Consider the following 19517-nt stretch of genomic DNA (forward strand, 5'->3'; position numbering starts at 1 on the left):
ACAGCCACAGCTGAAGCTGAAGCAGGAGCTGCCAGTAGCAGAGCTGACCTACGAGAGGAAGCTGAACAAGGACTTGAGGTCAGTGGGTAATCTTTTTACCATAGAGGGGGAAGCATGATTTTGCTGTACACCATCATGCTTCTCTGTAGCCTCCTGGTTACTCTTGTGCGGCGTACTTATTGGGCCTGGAAGCTTTTGATCAATATGTCAAAATGGGGATGCTGGTTCATGGCTTGGTTACTGTGGAGCCTAAATATATGCTTTGATTCTTTGAGAGTTTCTTACATCGTCTTTCAGACGTATATATGATCCTCTTTGAGATTATAGACTCTGCTCTCCTAATACAAGGAAGAATACTGAAACAGATGAAAAAGGCTGTGGGCAGACTCACACATTTCACAGAATCACAGAATCACGGAGTTGGAAGCAGTGTAAACCGGTAAACATTTAACAAGAGACTCTCCTAAAAATGTACACACAGCACACTTTGTAAGTTTAATGTGCCTCATTAACATTTTATCATCACTTTCTTAAGTCGATAAATCAACAGAACAATAAACTAAGCCCTCATTTGTGGCATTCACTGATTTCCAAAGTGTATGTGCGCACACTGGACATTTAACAATGAGGTCTCCAGAGCCTCTTTGAGGGGGCTCCAGCTTCCTGCTGCTTGAGGAGAACCTCAGCAGCATCTAGCCCAACAACCTGAACAAGAAACCTGTCTACATCACACCTGATAAGTGGCCATCAAGCCTGTGCTTGGAGATAGCAGGAGAAGGGCTGCTATCAGAACTTTCAGAAGGGGAACCTGCATACAAATCGTCCCTGAAGTGTGTTTATGAGCTAGAGGGTGGAGGCTGTGCTGCCCATTTATGCCTCAGCTCCCTTTTCCCTCCTCTGCTACCATCCACTGCCCTCCAGGACACCTTCCTCCTTTTGATTCGGGACTAGTGCCTGACTCACAGACTTCCTTCCGCCACATCCTCAGTGACTTCTACATCAGAGCTCATCCCCATTCTGATGTTCTGACGCTCTTGGATCTTCTGCTTCCCAAGCTCCTCTGGTCCCCCCTCCATCCACCCTACCTATCACTTCCATCCCACCCAAATCCCAGACTATGAGATTCCTATGAGAACATCCTCTCCTGTCCCTCCCCCTCTCCCGCATCCTTACTCCTACTCGAACTGCTCTTGCTTCTCATTACAATCTTGGGCATCATGAGTCCTTGGATTCTCCTAGTCTACCACACTGGTCCTGGGCTCAGTGACTTGCTTACATTGCCTTAATGAGTGAATCATTGGGTTTAAATCTGGGAAGGGAGAGCCCTTTACTTTGTGGATGAGGAGACCGCGGCCCAGAAGCAGGGGAGGAGGTGGCCCTACACAGGTAGCAGGTAACAGAGTCAGGATCCAGACCTGGCTCTCCAAACCCAGATTCAGTGCCTTTGGCACGATGTCAGGGTGACTTTCCAATCTTTTCAAGAATGTTCGGGCCCCTCTCTCCAGTCTCTTCTTTCTTGGCCTGCCATTCCTCCTACTTTGCTAATCCTTAGCCCTGAAAAATGGAGACCACATGCTTTCTTTCATGCTGCCTCAGGCTGGGGCAGGGGGAGGAGTGGGAGAGTATTACAGAGCTATGCTCTTTGGGTCACAGACTCACAGCCTCTCAGATTCCCTTGAATGGGACCCTCAAGGGCACCGAGCTCAACGTGGCCCTGACCAAGAATTCCTTTTATATTATCGTGGATGTCTGGCCTCTGACTGAAGACCCACAGTGAGGGTGAGGCACCACATCCCAGGCAGCAAGAATACTTCACATGACAGGACCTCAAAGATGTCCGTGTCTCATCTCCTCCCCATTCCCCTCATCTTCTAGGTACGAGACGAGGCTCTGAAATTCAACACAAGAATTTACAAGGGACTCTCCTAAAAATGTACACCCAGCACACTTTGTACAACAATCAGGATTTGTTGTTGGGTGTGAGGAGATCTCCTTTTCTTGAGACTTCATTTCTGATTTAGCCAATGATCACCCTTAAAAAACTACTTTTAGGCCTTAATACCAGCTGCTTCTCTGATTGGGACAAATACTGAATCCTGAATTCAAGACAATGAGAATATTTAAATTTGGGGTTGAAGTGAATATTTACCAGCTGTGTGGCTCCTACTGAACATTTACTCAATACTATTCAATTATTTGGGTTCAAAACTGTGCAATCTATCTTCAGTTCTATCTTTTGTTTTGTTTTTGTGGTTATTACATTAAATTCAGCTAAACTGGTAACATGGGGACAGAGCAACATGGGGACTGACAGGTACCAGGTGACATAGGGACCAGGTGCCAGGGTGGCATGGCTACATGATGACATGGGGATGGGGTAACATGGGACAGAGTTCCAGGGTGGCATGTGGACAAAATGACATGGGGATGGGGTGCCAGGGTGGTATGGAGACAGGGTACAAACCCTGTCCATATGTTGCTAGGTGTCCCTTTGGAGGAGGACACTTCCTAGTTCAGGGCTAGGATCTCAGTCACCAGCCCATTGTTTGCTGGAGTTTTATTCTCTGATTGGGGGCATAAGAGTGAGCCATTTAGGAACTACACTTTTAAGTGCAGAATCATTGGGCATAAATCTACCTTTTAGATGCAAGTCAAACTACATCTATAACACTTAACAGCTCTTGGTACATAATAAATGCCTAATAAATGAGAATCTACGTACCTGCCCCACCCCATCTCCTCCCTCCCTCCCTCCCTCCCTCCCTCCCTCCCTCCCTCCCTCCCTCTCTCTCTCTCTCTCTCTCTCTCTCTCTCTCTCTCCCTCCCCCTCTCCCTCTCTCCCCCCCCCTCTGTCTCTGTCCCCATCCATCCATCCACCCATCTATTTATCTATCTGTCCATCCACTCGTACCTCTCATAGCTCATCGCTCGCAGTTTAGTACCTCAGCCAGAGTAGCCTGAAGAGAGTTGCCAGGAGAGGAAGGGATAGGTAACAGATTCAAGTCAAACCTTGCCACTTCTACAGGAGTCCCTGGCCATGTTTCCCTTTTAACAGACTGGGAAGTTTAGATGAAGAGCCATTGAACACATTGTTGTCTGGGGCTGGTATCCCAGTGCGCCAGGGCCATCATGCAGCCAGGGTAGCGGTGGTTCTGGTAACGTCCCCCCTGACAAACTATGGGTCCTGCTCCTAGAACATCATTTGCAAAGACCAAGAGGAAAGAGGCAAAGACTAGGGGAGTCAGGTTGTGACCCAGGTTGTAGAAAGGATGTAGACTCTCATCAGACTACTCTGGTTAAGGTGCTAACCTGAGGACTAAGGGTATGGACGAGTGGACGGCTAGCTGGATGGATGGATGGATGGATGGATAGAACTGAGAAACAGGAGAGGGAAGAATGTGTAGTCTTCATGCTGGGGGCTGCCTTTGTGTCCATTGTCCAACGCTATGAGTAATGAGCCAGCTAGAGCCAGAGGACCCTGCCAGTGATAGGAGATCAAACAGAAGAGACTGGCCCCTGAACTGGCAAGACCTGGAAAGTGCCCGGATGTGCTGGGCTGGACCTATGGAAGAATCTGTGGCTGAGCCCAGGGGGTCATTGACTGCTCTGGAGAGATTTACTAATTCTGCACTGGGGAGCTTTGTTGACTCCCTCTTTGGAGTTGATTATAGCTCTTGGTGGGAGTAGCTGAACTACATCTAGACACCTTGAACTGCCCTCGAATGCCAGATTTTAGTTACGGACTACTCACAAACTGCCTGCCTCTTGGAGAAGCTTCAGACACACGGCCAGCGTGGTAGTCGTGAAACTATATTTCTGATTATACTCTATTGAGTAGTGTTGTTATGTAGTAGAGAGCTGTCCACTGGCCTGTGTGGTGGACTCCATTGCCTTCCTCACATGACTAGGGCTGTATGAAACCCACTGGGCTGGGAGGATACAGAGTTGTCCTGGCGTGTGGGGTCTTGAGCCCCATTCTGATTGAATAAAGCTGTGCTGTACCCTTGGATTAAAGAGATGAATTCTGCCACCCTGAGAGAGGCGACCCTGGGGCCCGGAGGTGCCCCAGGGTCACCTGAGAGCCTGAGAGCCAGCGAGAGTCTGGCCCTTTCCACTGGTGTGGAGTGGAGTGCTGAACCACCAGGTGGGCATGACCCTGCCCAGAATCACTCGCCATCTTCTTCCTCTCTGGTGGATTCCCCAGGGCCATGCCTAGCAAGGGGCAGCAGTGACATCTGCTGGGTAAATGGGTAAGCTGTGAAGCCACTGTACTGGCTCCATTTTAAGACACAAATAACCACTTCTTTTAGCTGAAGTTTCAGCCGCTGTCCTCAGGTTCACAGAAGGGACTCCGACCCCTGAGGGAGTGCTAAGAAAACCAAAGCAGGATGCCAGGAGTACTCCATACATCTGCTGAAGGGCAGCTTGGTGGAGGCTGGCAGAGCCTGTAGGCTTAGTGCAGGGAATGCGGGACACAGGAGTCATGGTTATTCTAGGATTAGCAGCCCTCTCTGTTCCAGGACATTTTTCCCTCTTCCTCCTCTTTCCAGGGCTTTGTGCCATCTATTTTTACACATCTCCAGGGAGGCTGGCTCCCTGAGAGAGGGTGGACAGCTTCCCCTCGAAGCTGCTACTGTGACTACATAGATCTCATGGCTTCTCTCAATATTTAGCTTCAGTTGTCCCCTCCATCACACTGCTCTCAGCCCCTGCAACCTCTGATCATGGGGCTAACTCTCCTTTGATGCCTGATGACTGTTACCTTGTCTGCCAAGCCTGAGCTCCCCTCCCTTTTGGCTTGTCTCCAGCAGAGCTGCTCTGAGTTCAGGGTACTCTTGAAATAGCCTATTATTCTATGGGAGACTGAATTCTGTGGGGGCCTCTCCTCTTTGTCATGGAGGTCATGTGTGTGTGTGTGTGTGTGTGTGTGTGTGTACATTTTACTGAGAAATGTAGGGACGTCAAGTCACAATGGATACCCCATTGTGGCATGGAAGGGACTTCTTGGGGGGGGTGAAGGGCAGCCCCAACAAAGGCTGGATGGACCCAGGTCATGGCTTCTGTAGTGTGGACTTTGGTTCAGATACAAGCTGAACTAGATGGTCTCTGAGGTCTCTCCTCAATCTATGAACCTAGGAGTTACTGGGATGAGCATGTCTCCATATGCCCAGGCTCAAGAGACATGGTTTTTCCCACTCACTCTGACACTGTGGGCAGGTTCATGTTAGTAATTTTCACCTCAGTTCAAATTTCTGGTCTCCTTTAGTTTCCTTGCTCAACGCTTATCCATAGTTTTTTTTTGGGGGGGGGGGGGGCTAGGCAATCAGGGTTAAGTGGCTTGCCCAGGGTCACACAGCTAGCAGTGTCAAATGTTCAAGGCCAGATTTGAACTCAGGCCTTTCTGACGCCAGGACTGGGCTTTATCCACTGTGCCACCTAGCTGCCCCTTATTCAGCATTTTCAATGGTCGTCTTGGACAAGGTAATTCGCACACTAGGAGAGGCAGAATCAAATTCCCTGGTCAAACCAAGAATGACTTAAGACCTTACCATATGCCAAGCACCAAGCTAAGCCTTGGGGATCCAAAGAAAAGCCAAACTAGCCAGCTGAGAGCTGGCATTTGGAGCAGAGCTCTTTAAGGCTCACCAAGTACTTTATGTTAACTGGAAAAATGATCCCTGCCCTCAAGGAGTTCACCTTCTAATGAAGAGAGAGCCTTTGATGCAGACTGACCTCCTGGTTCTGGCCCCCAAACCCCATCTTCATTAAAGAGGGGACCTGGCAAAGAGGAGAGTATGTTTATAGACCTGAGGAAGCCCTGCATTCACACCGTGCTCCGACATTTATTACTACCATGGGCAGTTGCTTTGCTTCTAGCTGCCTCGAGAAACTCCCTTTAAATTCTCTCTCCCCCTTTCTCTTCTCTTCTCTCTCTCTCTCTTTCTGTCTCTCCCTCTCTCCCTGTCTTTGTCTCTGTCTCTCTTTCTCTCCCTCTCTCTCCTTCTCTCTCCCTCCTCTCCCCCCTCTCTCCCTCTCTGTGTCTCTCTCTCTCTGTGTCTCTCCCTCTCTGTGTCTCTCCCTCTCTCTGTGTCTCTCCCTCTCTCTGTGTCTCTCTCTCTCTCTCCCTCTGTCTCTCTCTCACCTCCTCTCTCTGTCTCTGTCTGTGTCTGTCTATCTCTTGTTTCTCCCTCCCTCTTTCTCTCCATCTATCCAGACCCTTGGCTTTCAGGTTAGCACCTCCGCCAGAGTAGCCTGAAGAGAAAGGGTTAAGTCACAGATAGGTTGCTTCTACAGGAGCTCCTGGCCACATTTCCCTCTTAGCAGACAAGGAAGCCTGGATGCAGAGTCGTTGGCCACGTCGTTGTCTGAGCCTGGCATCCCAGAGAACCCGGTGCTCACGCAGCTCGGCAGAATCGCCCGTGCCCACCCTGCCCCAATCCTCAGCACATTTCTGTCCCCAGCCTCCCTTCCCTTACAATCGCATGTCACTGGCCCAGCCGTGGACTAGGCATGGCCTTGGCACAAGCCATTTCTGAGAGGCCAGCCCCACCTGCCGCCTCGGCTCCCCGATGGCCCAAGGACTGGGCAGAAGCCTTACCTACGATCATGTGGCTGCAGGCGTCACAGAAGGTGGGCTTCTTGAAGACATGATCCTGGAAGGCGTGGGCCCCGCTGTGGGCCGGGGGCTGCAGCCGCCCTCTGGTGGGCGTGGCGCTCAGGCTCCCGGCTCCGAAGCGGGGCTGGCCGCCGCGGCTCGCGGGGAGCTCGGGCAGCTTTCCGTCGCCGATGGTCCCTTGGAAGAAGTTGTCTGCGCTTTTACTCCGTAAACTTTTGGTCTTGAAAGAAAGCGATCGCTTCAGTTTCTGGAGCTGCAACAGAATGGCAGAAGCGTCCCTCTTACTCGCCATCCCTCGGACTCCCGATGGTCTCCCTGGCATCGCTGATGCCCCAAGGGTACCAGAGTTACCACCTCCCCGTCTGGAGCGATACGTGGGCACAGTGAAGGGAAGCCGACCCTCCAGGTCCAGCCTGGACCACAGCGATAGAGTACAACGTCCGCAGGGCGGGCGGGCGGGGGTGGGCTGGAGAAGCAGCCTACATCATTCTGCTCTCCCTCTGCCTCCCAGCCTCCCCACAAACCTCCAGAGAGCTGCTCTCTCCAGTGCCAAGACCGGGATGTGACTGGGGTTGTTATCCTTGAAACAGAACACCACAGAATCTCGGAGCCGGAATGGGTCTTGGGGACATTGGCCCAACCTAATCTGAGAATGTAGTTGGTCTGCAGCATAAACGACAAGTGCCCACCCACTGCCTCTCCAGATAGTCCATTCTAGTGGGAAGTCGCCCTAATGGTTAGGAAATTTTCCTTAGTAAAGCTTAATGCTTCTATAGCAAAAAAAATCCACTGGCATTATGGAATATACCAGAGGCTTAGTGTGGGGTGAAAAGCAGCTCACTTTGGCTGCTGCTGAGTGGCCAGGTCCACACAAGGAGAGCAGGGCCCATGAGAGGGCTAGAGAACTTGCTTCACTTTGGAGGCCCCAGTTGTGATTTGGGATACTGTCAGCACGCTCAATCTGGACCAGGACCCCCCCCCCCCCAAATCTCACCTAGGCTCCCCATGACACCATGAACAAGTTACTTCTTCCTGGGCCCCCATTTCCTTAGAATTGGGGGTGGGGATTGTGAAGGTCCAGATCCAAAAGTTTGTTATTTTGAATCAAGAATCCCGAGCCCTAGTCCTGGAGCTGCCTCTTACCTGTCCCGTGACCCTGGGCAGTCTACTTCAACTCTGAACCTGTCTTTTCATCTCGACGATGGGAATAGTGACATCTGTCCTGCCCACTTCCCAGAGGATTCAGGGAGGGAAGTCTCGGGGGGAGGGAAGGAGAAGGGAGGGGACAGAAAGAAGAGCCTGTTTGCTCATGTTCTCCCATCCAAGCTGTCGGACTGATCCTTGCAGTACCATGGTCCACGTCCCCCAGGGCTCTTTCCTGGGCTCTCTTCTTGCTGACCTCCTAGTTCCCATAGGTCTAGGCAGCTTCTCTCTTCAGGTGACTCTGTATTCTCCACCTGGCCCTCACCTCTCTCCTGAGCAGGATCCTGCCCAGCACCTCCACCTGCCTGGTAGACCCCTCCACCTAGAGGCCCCAGAGGCTTCTCTAACATAATGAACCCCAGAGAAAAATCATCATCTCTCCCGCCCCTGCTCCTTCTGACTTCTCTGTTTTTGTGAAGGCACAATCCTCCTCCTCTCCCACGTTCACCACCTCAGCGTCATCCTCTACTCCTTACTGTTGTGATGAGTTGTGCTCATCTCCCCTCCTCCACACCTCTCCTTGTCTCTATTGACACCATAGCAATCCTAGTGCAGGAGAGATATTACAGGCCCAGGGAATCCAATCAACGCTTATTAAGCACCTACTGGGTGCCAGGTACTGTGCTAGATGCTGGGGATACAATTAATAATAAAATGAAAGACAATCCTTGCCCTCAAGGTGGGGGGGGGAGATAAAACACGAAAGGGGCCAGAAAAGCCAGGGTGAGGCCCGGGAGTATCTGGTGCAGGAGCATCTTGTTCTGTGCAGTTGAAACAAGGTTGGGGGTGGGGATCAGATGTAGAGTGGCTTGAGCTGAAAAGTCCAGTTTCTGCACTCAGTAAAGGAATGCACTGGGAGGAGCTGGGTATGCCACTCTCCAGCCCTCTAACCAGAGTGAAGAAGAAGCTGAGGGAGGTGGTGTTCGGTGGTGGTGAGATTAGAGGTGATAGGAGGGAGACCCTGGAATCAGGCAGAAAAGCAGCAGCAAAGTGGGGAATAGCAAAGTCCTGATTTTTGTTTTGTTTTGTTGTTGTTTGTAAAGTAAGAGAATAGAGTCTGGGAACTCTAGGTCAATGAGCTGAGTCTGCAGTGAAATTGGAGAATATCTGATCAAAGAGGAGGCTGATGAACACCTAGAAAAGGATCCCTAAGTTAGACATAGTTGGATCAAGAACAGGCCATGTCTGTACAAATTGGAACAGAGGTTTGGTTTTTCTTGCTTTCTCACTTGGGAAGGAGAAGGTGAGACAGAGAGAATGTAGATCTCAAAAACCGTTAATTAAGAGCAGGTTTTAACAGACAAAGCTTAGGTCCTTTTTGGGCAGACTTGTTAAAATGGTAAATGAGGGAAATGCCAAAGCTTTGGTTTGCCTCAATTTTAGCCAAGAGTTGGATCCGGTATCTCTTGCTCTTCATGTGGGTATGGCGGAGAGATGCCATATGGATGACAGTAAAGTAGACATTTTCATAAGTGGCTAAATGGACAGAACCAAAGAACGGTCATTGAGGGTTTGGTGCCAGCTTGGAAGGGAGTCTCCAGGGACCTGGCCCAGGTGATCCTGGTAACAACATTTTTATCAGTGATGTGAATGAATGCATCCATAATATTTTCAGCTGACTTTGAGCTGAAAAAGATGGTTAACATCCTGGGAGACAGAGTCAGAATCACGAAGGATCGAGACAGGCTGAGCTGCATCTACAAAGAAGGTGGGGGAATTACGGCTCCCCAGATGTGAGAAGATCAGGAGGTAACACTGGACTGAAGGCTGAGCAGACCAAGGGCACAGGAGCTGATCTTAGGCTACATTCAAAGAAACAAGAGAAGAGTTAGTCTCTCTGCCCTGGTCAGATCACCTCCATAGGATTAGGGAGGACATAGAGTAGAGCAGAGAGCACTGGACTTGGAGTTAGGAAGACCTGAGTTCAAATCTCACCCCAGATATTGACTAGCTGTACGACCCTGGCGAGTCACTTAACTTTTCTTAGGGCCTCAGTTTCCTCATTCCTCTCTAAGCCCCTCCCAGCTCTAAATCTACAATAAGGACATGAACACATTGATAGTAGATGGAAGATAGTGAATAGTGAAGGATTCATGCCCTATGATCATTTGAAGGAACTGGAGAAGAGAAGCTGAGGCCGGTGCGGCAGCTGTCTTTGAGCATCTGAGAGGCTGTCCTGGGGAAGAAGGAGTGTTTTTTTTTTCTGCTGGTCCTCTGAAGGCATAACCAGGAGGGGGCAGGGGGAGGAAGGGGAGTGGGAAAGCTGCAAGGAGACATTTAGGCTTGATTCCAGTTGAAACTTCCTCACAATTAGTGTTACCCTGGAGTGGAAGGGGCTGCCTCAGGAGGCAGTGGATTGTACTTTCGGAGAGTCTCAGGTGAAGGGTGGGTGACCTTGGGAGTGGGGGAGGGGTTGCAAATGGTAGTCTTGGCTGGGTCTGAGCTGGATCAGGTGCTGGATGGGGTCTCACCTGAATCTGAGCTGAGCTTTGGGGATTCTCTGAGTCAGGCTGCTGGAGCTCTACGGAACTAGTTCCTTCATTTGATGTGGAAGAGCTTGAGATTCTGTTGGCAGCCCTTGGGGTAACAGATGTTGGCAGCTAAGTTTTTGGCTAAGCAGCTTTCAAAGTCCAACGCAAACTTGCACTGAGGAGCATGAGAGCAGCATCCACCAGAATTCCAGTTCCAGCAGCCTCTGGGTCTGTGTCTGCCTTTTATCATTCCTCCAGTTAAAACCAAGGAGGGTGTGTGCCCATGCATATACGTACATGTATGAGTGTATGCATGTGTGCATGTGCATATGCGTGTGTGTGTGTGTGTGTGTGTGTGTGAGAGAGAGACAGGGAGACAGGGAGGCAGGGAGGCAGGGAGGCAGAGACGGAGGGAGGCAGAGGGAGAGAGAGATCCACTTGCCAAATGAACAACTGTGTTTGATGACGTCTTTCCAGAAACCACTTCGAATGCTCTGATCTTGCCTACAAGTTGAAGAATCTAGTAAATTCCCACAGCAGGTGTCCCCTTGTATCGGCCATCGAGATGGGCTCTTAGCACTTGAAGAGTTTTGGCCTTTATCTCCTTGATTAAATTAGGTAACTAAGGTGGGGCTCCAGGTGGGGCCTGTGAAGGGAGGTCTGGTTATAACTTCGCTCCCAAGTAGGCCCCAAACCCCTAGCTATTAGGTGCTAAGTCGATGTGGGCATGAAGCCCTCAAGGTCCTAGGGGGAGGTGCTAACTCCAGAGCCAATAGTAAGAGCTTAAGTTCTGGTCGCTCAGATGATGGTTGATGACGGCTAAACAGTGAATAAAAATAGAAGACAGAGCTATTTGTTTAGGGCTCTCACTCTTGGTGGTGCACTGATGTGGAGGCTCCAGGCAGCTGTAGTTAAGAGCCCTCCAGCTTGTAAACTCGGATGTTTGGACTTTGTTAAACTCTGGTAACTATGTGTTGAGATTTGAATCAGACAAAGTCTGTCTGTTGATGTTTGTAATTTGTTTGTATTTGCTCTGAAGTTCAGGATGCAGGCTTTTCCCCCTGAGCTGAGTGAATGATATTTGTATGTTGGATTAAAGTAAGACTGTTAACCCCTTAACGTTGCTTTCCTTAGTAAAGCAGATCAAAAGAACCTGGGCTTGCACGTTCTGTGAGCTGGTTGTTGTTGGTTTTACATCCCCACAGCAGCTGCCAGCCGGATTGTTGCAACACTCCTCCACAGCCATTCTGAGAGATGCATGGAGACCTGTTATGGGAAGTAATCTGAGGAAGACTGGAGGGGGAGAGAATGGGCTAGAAACAGGGTCTTTGGCTCTATTTAGTAGGATTTCTGGTTTTGGCTCTCTCGACAATGGATCAAGCATCCTGGGTCTAGAGCTGGGTTGGGCCCAAGGGGTCATTTTTCCTTCATTTAGTAGAGGAGGATGCTGAGGACCACAGGAAGGAAGCTAGGACTTGCTTCAGTTGACGGGAGCAGTACATGGCAGCACTTGGCTCTTCTGACTCCCAGCTCAGTGTTCACTTTTCTGAACCCCACGGTATCACCCCTGTGGTTTAGAAGAATGTGAAGTGTGCTGAAGAGCTCTCTGGTTAGGGAAGGCCAGCTCTGTCAAAGCTTAGGGCCAATAATGTATGGGACATTTCTGGGGGCTGTGTGTGGATTTGTGGTCACCTTCCCTTTGTTAAATGCAAAGCAAAAGCAGGCAGTCCTAGATGGAGAGCTTCCCCCTCCAGAAGCTGCCAGAGATCAAAGCTGAGTTGATTCAGTTTGGTCAGACATGGGGTTGCCCCCAAAGCTCATTGAGTGTTTCCACGTAAGGCTCTGGTGCCAACTCCAAGGACTGCAAGAGATGAAGGTGACTCCAAAGTTGGGGCAGACACATAGGCAATATTTAGGGGAGCACCCATGAGAAGAGTGGTGGGTGGGCAGCCTCCACCACCACCTGTCCCTTCATTTATGACAGAAGGGCTGGCCACAGCCCATAGGACTGCACTGCCCAGAAATTTAATGAAGAAGCCGAGGACCTCCTTCTTTCTACCATTGAGCATCCAACAGGTGACTGGAGGAGCAGAGGCCCTGAGAGCAGAAGAACTTCCCCAAGGCCACTCAGAGCTCTCCTGTGAGCTGGGGCTCACTTCCTTTTGGGAGGGTTAACATGACTTGCCATTGGGAGTGAAGCTGGAAGACTTCCCCTTCCTTTCTCTTCTTCCCAATCGCCACCATCTTGAGATGTGACTATGATAGCTCCATTTCTGTTTCTATGGTATCTCAGCATCATTCATGTTGGGTGGGCAGGGCCTTTTCTCTTTGAACCAAAGTAAATCAGAGATTACAGACCCCATGTGGCAGCCCATATGCCTTGAGGAATACCTGCAGACAGCCAGCTCCTGGTACCCACGTGAGCTTTCTGGGCTGGGAAAGGCTTTTAAGGTTGAAAACAAAGACCAATCAATAATTACAGAAACAAATCAGATTTTCTGTTTCACAATAGAATTTTCTCTTGATCAAAGCTCATCCCTTCCCCCACCTTGATTTGAAATGGGATGGTGAAGCTAAAATTCATTACATTAGTTGTCTCTGTCTGGGGAATGTCCTAAAGTTTAGGGTGACTCTCTTCTTTCTCTTCCCCTCTCTTGTCTTTTCTCCCCTCCTCTCCTTTCTCCTCTCCTCCCCCATTCTCTCCTCCCCTCCCTTCTCTCTTCTCCTTTCCTTTCTCCTCTCCCCTCTCCTCTTCCTCTCCCCTCCTCCTCTTCCCCTTCTCCTCTCTCTTCTCTCCTCCTCTCCTCCTCCCCTCCTCCTCCTTTCCTCTCCTCCCTTCCTTCCTTTCTTTCTTTCCTCTCCTCCCCTCTTCTCTCTCCTCTCTCTTCTCCTCCCCTCCTGTCTCCTGTCTCTCCTCCTCTCCTCCCTTTTCCTCTCCTCTCCTTTCTTCTTTCCTCTTCACTCCTCTCCTCTCCCTTCCCTTCCCTCCCCTCTTCTTTCTAGACCCCTACAAGCTGTTCAAAGAACACGTGTCCTTTAAGAGATGCTTAGGGCATGTGCAAGTGTGTGTATGTGAGGATACTCATCCAGCGGTGGCACCCTTCAGTGCTGTCATTCTTTGGGTGCCTCATGATGCTGGGTGAAAGGTTTCTAAATGAGGGCTCCCTCTCTTCAGTGCCAGGGTTTGCCTGCTCTTCTTGTCACCATGCCTCACTGGCCGCTTGGACACGTAAGAAATCTTCTCACAAACCCTGACCGCTGTGCAGGGAGGTGCCGCTCCCCAGTTCTCCCAGACCTCTGTTCTCACCTCCATGCTTGTCAAAAAGACAGATGCTCTGCAATGCTCAGCAGCTCCATTGGCAGCAGCCATGAGAGTCAAGGCAGCAAAACTCTCTCCTCAGATTTTGTAGCCCATCTGAGGTTTGCAGCAGCCATTTGCTGGATGGGGAGAAGTGGGAATGCGATTTGAGCAGAGGCCCTTGGAGACCCTCAGGCTTGCCCAAAGCCATTTCCTTTCCCTCCTCAGTCTGACAACTTTTCTCAAGTGTTCCCTGAGCCCCTCTGGCTCAGACTCTGCTCCAGGCACATCCTCAGGTCTCAAAGAAAGGGCAGTATCTTGGGCCTTGTTTTTCAAGTTTTGTGTTTTAAAAGTAAAGTTTAGCTGTTAATTTAAAAAGTAAGCCTCGCTATGTTTTCATTTCTTTAGTCTGATGTCTTTTACAATAGAGTATTCAATAAAAGCTTGTCTTTTAAAAATTTCCCTGGGTGCCCACTCTAATGAAACGAGCTGCATCTACCTGAGCCCAGGGGTGCGTGTTCCCCCATGGGCTCCTTCCAGTGAAGATTCTGTCCCTTGCACATTACAGCGACTGGAGGGAAACTCTGGGGGGCTCCTGGCAGCTCCCTGGGATCCCTCAGAGCTCCTGTTGTTTTCTGCATCAGGCTGCAGTTCCCATCATCCTCATGGTCTAGGAGACACTTTTATTTTTTTAATGGGAAAAGTTTCCTAACATGCAATCTACAAAGAAAATGGGAACTGTCAGGAAAGGAGCCCTGGTGTGAAGATGGTTGAGCAGCTCATGCTAGAGATGCAGAGTCAGGCTCCTTCCCGAGCCTAGGAGAGATGCTCGGCTCAGTGCATGGGAAAGGGCACAGAGAGCCAAGACTCTAAGGGAAAAATTGGGAGCTAATCTTTCGTGTGTGCAAACCTGCAATGGGGCTGAGAATAGAGGACTCCATTCAGAGGCAGGCTTTGAGAAATAGTGGGTGTTTACTCACTGACTGAGCACATGCTGGGGCCCTCCTGTCCAGCCACCACGGGGTGATATTGAGGATGGGCAGGATGGGGTCCAACCACAGACTGAGGTCAGAGGAAAGTGGAAGGGTCCCCACTGTAGTGGAGGAGCTGAAGCCTTTGGAGAGGATCCTGGTGGGGGACGGTGGTCCTAACGATTGTGCCTAGCACCTAGCAGGGGCTGAACAAATGTTAACCTGACCAGATGCACCGACAGATTTAGCCAAAGATGTGGACAAAAATCTCAGGGGATTAGAAGGGGTGGAGGAGCTGTGATGGGGGTCAGAAGTAATCCTTCACTCCTGAGAACCCAGGGCCACCAAAGTACTGAAATCAGTGACCACCCAAATGGCAGAAAAGCAGCAGCCACTGTGAGTTATCTAGTCCTCTCTGAACTGAGAGAGCTACGGGACAATCCTCAGCTTGGCATTCTAAGCCCATTAAAGCCTGGCTCCCTTTCCAGGCGACTGCAATTCTAGCTTCCTTAATGCACACTCTGAACCAGCCAAATGAACACGTTCCCCTCATGTACAAAGTTCTAGCTCTCATCTTCTTGCCTCTCCACAGGCTGCTCCCCACAGCTGGGAGGTACTTCCTCCTCCTCACATCTGCCCTTTATAATTCAATCCTCACATCTCGTCCAAGCCCAGGTCTACATGAAGCCCTTTTGGACCCTGTAGCTGTTGGCAGCACCCCTGCCCCAAAATGTTGGTGTTTCTTCATTTGCCTGTGACCTCAGTGGTATAGGGGAGCCCAGATGAGGAATCTACTACCTCCAACCCAGATCTGTAGCTTAGAGAGCTGGCTGGGCTGCTGAGAGGTTGAGTGAATCATGCCTGTGATTGATGGACCGTCAGTAGGGGTCAGAGGAAGGATCTGAACCCAGTTCTTCTTGGCAATAGGGAGGCTCTCTAACCATTATACCATACTGTCCCACTATTCACTTGGTCTCCAGTGTTTATTTCCACATTTTCTCACATGGTGCATTCCCACAGCAGGCTATTTACTCCTCGAGAGCAGGAATTCCTTATTTTTGCCTTTGTGTCACCGATTTCTTGAGCAGGGTCTGGCACATAGCAGCTGCTCAGTAAATACTTGCTGTCTGACTGATTAGAGACCAATTATTATTCAGGGCAGCCAGACTTGGCTGGGACCAGTCTTCCCTTTGAAGGGGCCAGCTCAGGCTGCCTTTCCTTCCTCCTCTTTCCATCCTGAGATTACGCCTCGGATCTTTAGCTCATCTTCCAGCAGGTGGCCAGGGACCAGGGAAGGAAACAAGAAGATTTGGTCCCCCCCGACACTTGCTGGCAACTCTGGAGGCCTAGAAGAATCCCAGCTTCTTCTCAACCCTCTGGGTAGAGTTTCTAAGTTCAGCAAAAAACCTTCCATGTAGTGTCTCCCTGGAGCCTTGCCATGGCCCTGAGAGGCAAATATGGCAGGGATCATCAGCCCATTTGACAGAGCGGCCAGTCAGAGGAGCTAGGTTCTAATCCCCCTGGGGGCACTTTCTAGCTGTGGGGCCTTGGATGCAATAGGTCACCTCCCTGCATCCCAATTAAGATGTTTCTTTTGTCAAATGAGGGGCTTGGATTAGGTTACATCTGAGGTCTTTCTGGCTGTCCTTCTATGATCCCATAATCTAACGTTGAGGCATAAGCTATTATAATTATCATTAACACTGCAATCCAGGGTGACTGAACGTCCCATGGCATAATAAATTGTCAAGCATTTATTAAGCATTTCTTGCAGTTATCCCTTCTACATCGTGACTTTCCCTCATCACCCCCATCATGGTTTTGATATATCGTGGGTTGGCATAAGAAATTCCTTCTCTCATTTGGATTGCCACCTGCCCCAGTGCCCCATGCAATGGCACTTTGGGACCAAGGGAGGGAGAGTGGAGCATTCTTGATCATGTTCCAATGTCTCCCACCTTGTGCAATATGGACAGGAAGCTCAGAACCCTTCTCTCTCCCTTACCTTTCAGAGACTCATGAAAGGTGATAGATCACAGGAGAGGACAGAGATAGAAGGCTCTCAGTACATGGGTGGCACACTGGACGGGACACTTCCTCCTGCCCCTCCTTCACCCCCAGTTTTGGACTTTGAGATTAAAATCCTTCTTGCCCTGACATTTCATTCCAGGGCAAGGAGCCAAACAGAGATTGAGACTGGCTGGGATCCATGTATCCTCTGCTGAGGGCACTGTGGTATTAGCCTGTCTGCTTTGACCAGGACCAAGGACAGGGGGACTGGTGCTGGCACTGAAGGAGGATGACTCAACTGAGACAAAAGAGCCTGGCAGAGGTGAAGATGGAGCTGGGTGGGATGATCAGATGTTATGAAAAACTCAGTGCTTAGTAAGAAAGCCAGGAGACCACCCTCCTCACTGCCATCTCCTTGGATAACAGACCCAAGAGGGGTGCTCCCCTGATCATTTTGGTCACCTGTAGGGGCTTGGGTGAGTAATTAGAAGGGTCCCTTCAACATCCCCAGAGGGAACTACGAGGAGCCTTTGGGAGAGGGAGGCACCAAGCACGTTTTGAGGTGGACACGCAATGTGCCAATACTGCTGCTACATGTGACAGACTAGGTGGCTTCCCACAATATGAGCTTCGGTAATAATAGGTAAAGTGATGTGACCGAAGAGGTCCCGGAATTGGAGCAGGGCTGCACGTCACAGATGCAGTTTAGTATTCTACCCAAGACTTGAAAGTCACGTTGTCTTTTCATAGCCTAAGATCTTAGAGCTCCAGGTAGAAGGAGCATCCTTTGACATAGCCCCTTTCAAACACAAGGCTTGGAGGGATCAAGCTGCTGGCACATGGGTGTGGGAAGATCTCATTCCATGATTAACTAATAGCTAAAATACAGGATCATCAATGGCTTGCTATGTGCCAGGCACTGTGCTAAGCATCGGCTATCCAAATGTAAACAAACAAGACCATCTTGATGGTAAAGAACTTACATTCTGACGGGAGAAGACAACATATAAAGGGGAGTTCAGAGTGAGGGCACACACATGGTGGCATGGTTTGGAAATGGCTGGGAAGTGATGCCCAGGCCTTCTGGGTAAGGCAGGGCTCTCCTATTAGAGCCCAAGGTCTCAAGGGCAGAGTCTAAGAGTTCAGGGCATGTGTGTGTGTGTGTGTGTGTGCATGTGCTTGTGTGCCCGTGTGTGTGTGTGTGTGTGTGTGCATGTGCTTGTGTGCGTGTGTAGATGCAGGCTTGGGGAGAGGGGATGAGGATGATGGACAGAATGTAGGAAGAATGGTGTGGAAATGGATCAACTGAAGTTCCGGCTTGTTTTGTGGAGCTTTAGACCAAGATCAGAACCAGAGTCCAGCTGCCATCACTGCCAAAGCACCTTCTATCATAAAAGACCCCCAGCAAGTGCACACCATGTCTGTACCTGCCATCCTAGAAGGGAGCAGACCATATCCTATGGATATAAAACAGAGCTCAGATGGAAGGACGGCTTGCTGCTCTTCAGCTGAGAGTGAACAGAGGAGTTTGGGTAGCTGGTATCCTCCTCCACCCAAGTACAGTCAGATAGATATAACAGGGAACAGTCTGAGCACAATGTGAACTTTGCATTTGCTTGTGCTTAATTTCATCTGTCAGAAAGAACATTTCACCCAGTTGAGCCAGCTGTGTGCGGATACACAAAGGACACACCGCAAACATCTGTCAGCTGACTCAGTTCACTACATGTGCTATCTTAAACAGCCGTGTGTTTTGGTACTCTTTTGCTTTTGTGATCACACACATATATACACACACTCACTAAACATTCTAAAAGTGTCTAAGAATCCTTCTTCAAAAGCATCAAGCAATACACGGAAAAGGAAATTTTGAAGCCTTGAGGAGAAGCTTCAAATAAAGCAGAACAGCAAAAACCGAATCGAGCCATTATTGAGGTGAAGACGAGCGTGCAGAAAGCTTGGAGAGAGGGTGAGTGAACTAAGTTTGAGCATCCTGAATGTTTGTAGATGTGGCTGGCCAGCAGAGCTTTCCCTCCCTGGGGCTGTTGGCTGGGTTTGGCTTTTCTCTTTCCTGTCTTCTTTCTCCAGAGAGTGTAGTAAGCTGCACAGGTTTTTATGATTCAACCCCCATCGCCCTCCCTCCCAACCCTGCAAAAAAAAAGAAGGCAGGAAGGAGGTACACAGTTAGCAGAGAGGGGTGGAGAGCCAGGTTTCTACTGGAATGAAAGTGGAGGGCTCTTGATGTCTAGACTCACCACCCCCCACAAGGCAAGAAGCTGCCAGATCTTTACCATGCTATGAAGACCAAGAATGCTGTTCTTTCGGGCACACCACTGGTGGTTGGGAAATTGGCAGCAATGGAAAGGGCCCAAGCTGATCAGTGCAAGCTAAGATTTCTCATCCCATTTGAGAGTGACAAAAGTAGCTTTCATTTGGAACCATTTGTTAGTTCGTTCATGTTGGTTCTGCTTTCCCAAAGAGGACCGTGACATCAGGAAGGTGATGTCATGACTTGCAAGTCGATTGGATTTGAGTGAGGGAAGGCTGTACAGAGTCACCAGCCTCACTGTCTCCTCCAGAGTCATCTGGTTCCATCTGGTTCCAGATATCAATCAGGATGTCGGAGATGGCTCGCCATTTGGAACCACTCAGGATCAGACCCCCTAGACTAAAGCTATTTGAGCTCTGGTGGATCAAAATCATTCTGGTCCAACATCCTTGGAGACAGGAAGAGACACTGCCCAGCCTAGGCATTCCAGGAGTCTACTTGTCCCTCCCTTCAACTAGGCTGCTGCCACTGACAGCAGAGTCCTCCTTTCTGCTCTGCAAAGATCAACAGGATTCCAGGTCCTGTTGGTCCATGAAGCCCCCAAGCAACATCTTACATGCTTACACCCATACACATATCTTACATATGTAACTGTTCTGTAGTGGAAGGGAATTTTGTT

The 19517-nt window shown here is 49.8% G+C and overlaps 1 protein-coding gene across 2 annotated transcripts in view; it reads right to left on the reverse strand.

The window, feature by feature from the left end:
* STAC (SH3 and cysteine rich domain) overlaps nucleotides 1-19517 on the reverse strand; it is a 61031-nt gene that overhangs the window by 26084 nt on the left and 15430 nt on the right. For both annotated transcript variants that reach the window (XM_036739271.1, XM_036739270.1), the window contains exon 2: nucleotides 6599-6869. In XM_036739271.1, the coding sequence (XP_036595166.1) occupies nucleotides 6599-6869 (271 nt within the window). The remainder of the gene's footprint in view (nucleotides 1-6598; nucleotides 6870-19517) is intronic.

Source organism: Trichosurus vulpecula, chromosome 9, assembly GCF_011100635.1.
Source record: "Trichosurus vulpecula isolate mTriVul1 chromosome 9, mTriVul1.pri, whole genome shotgun sequence".
Taxonomy (NCBI): Eukaryota; Metazoa; Chordata; class Mammalia; order Diprotodontia; family Phalangeridae; genus Trichosurus; species Trichosurus vulpecula.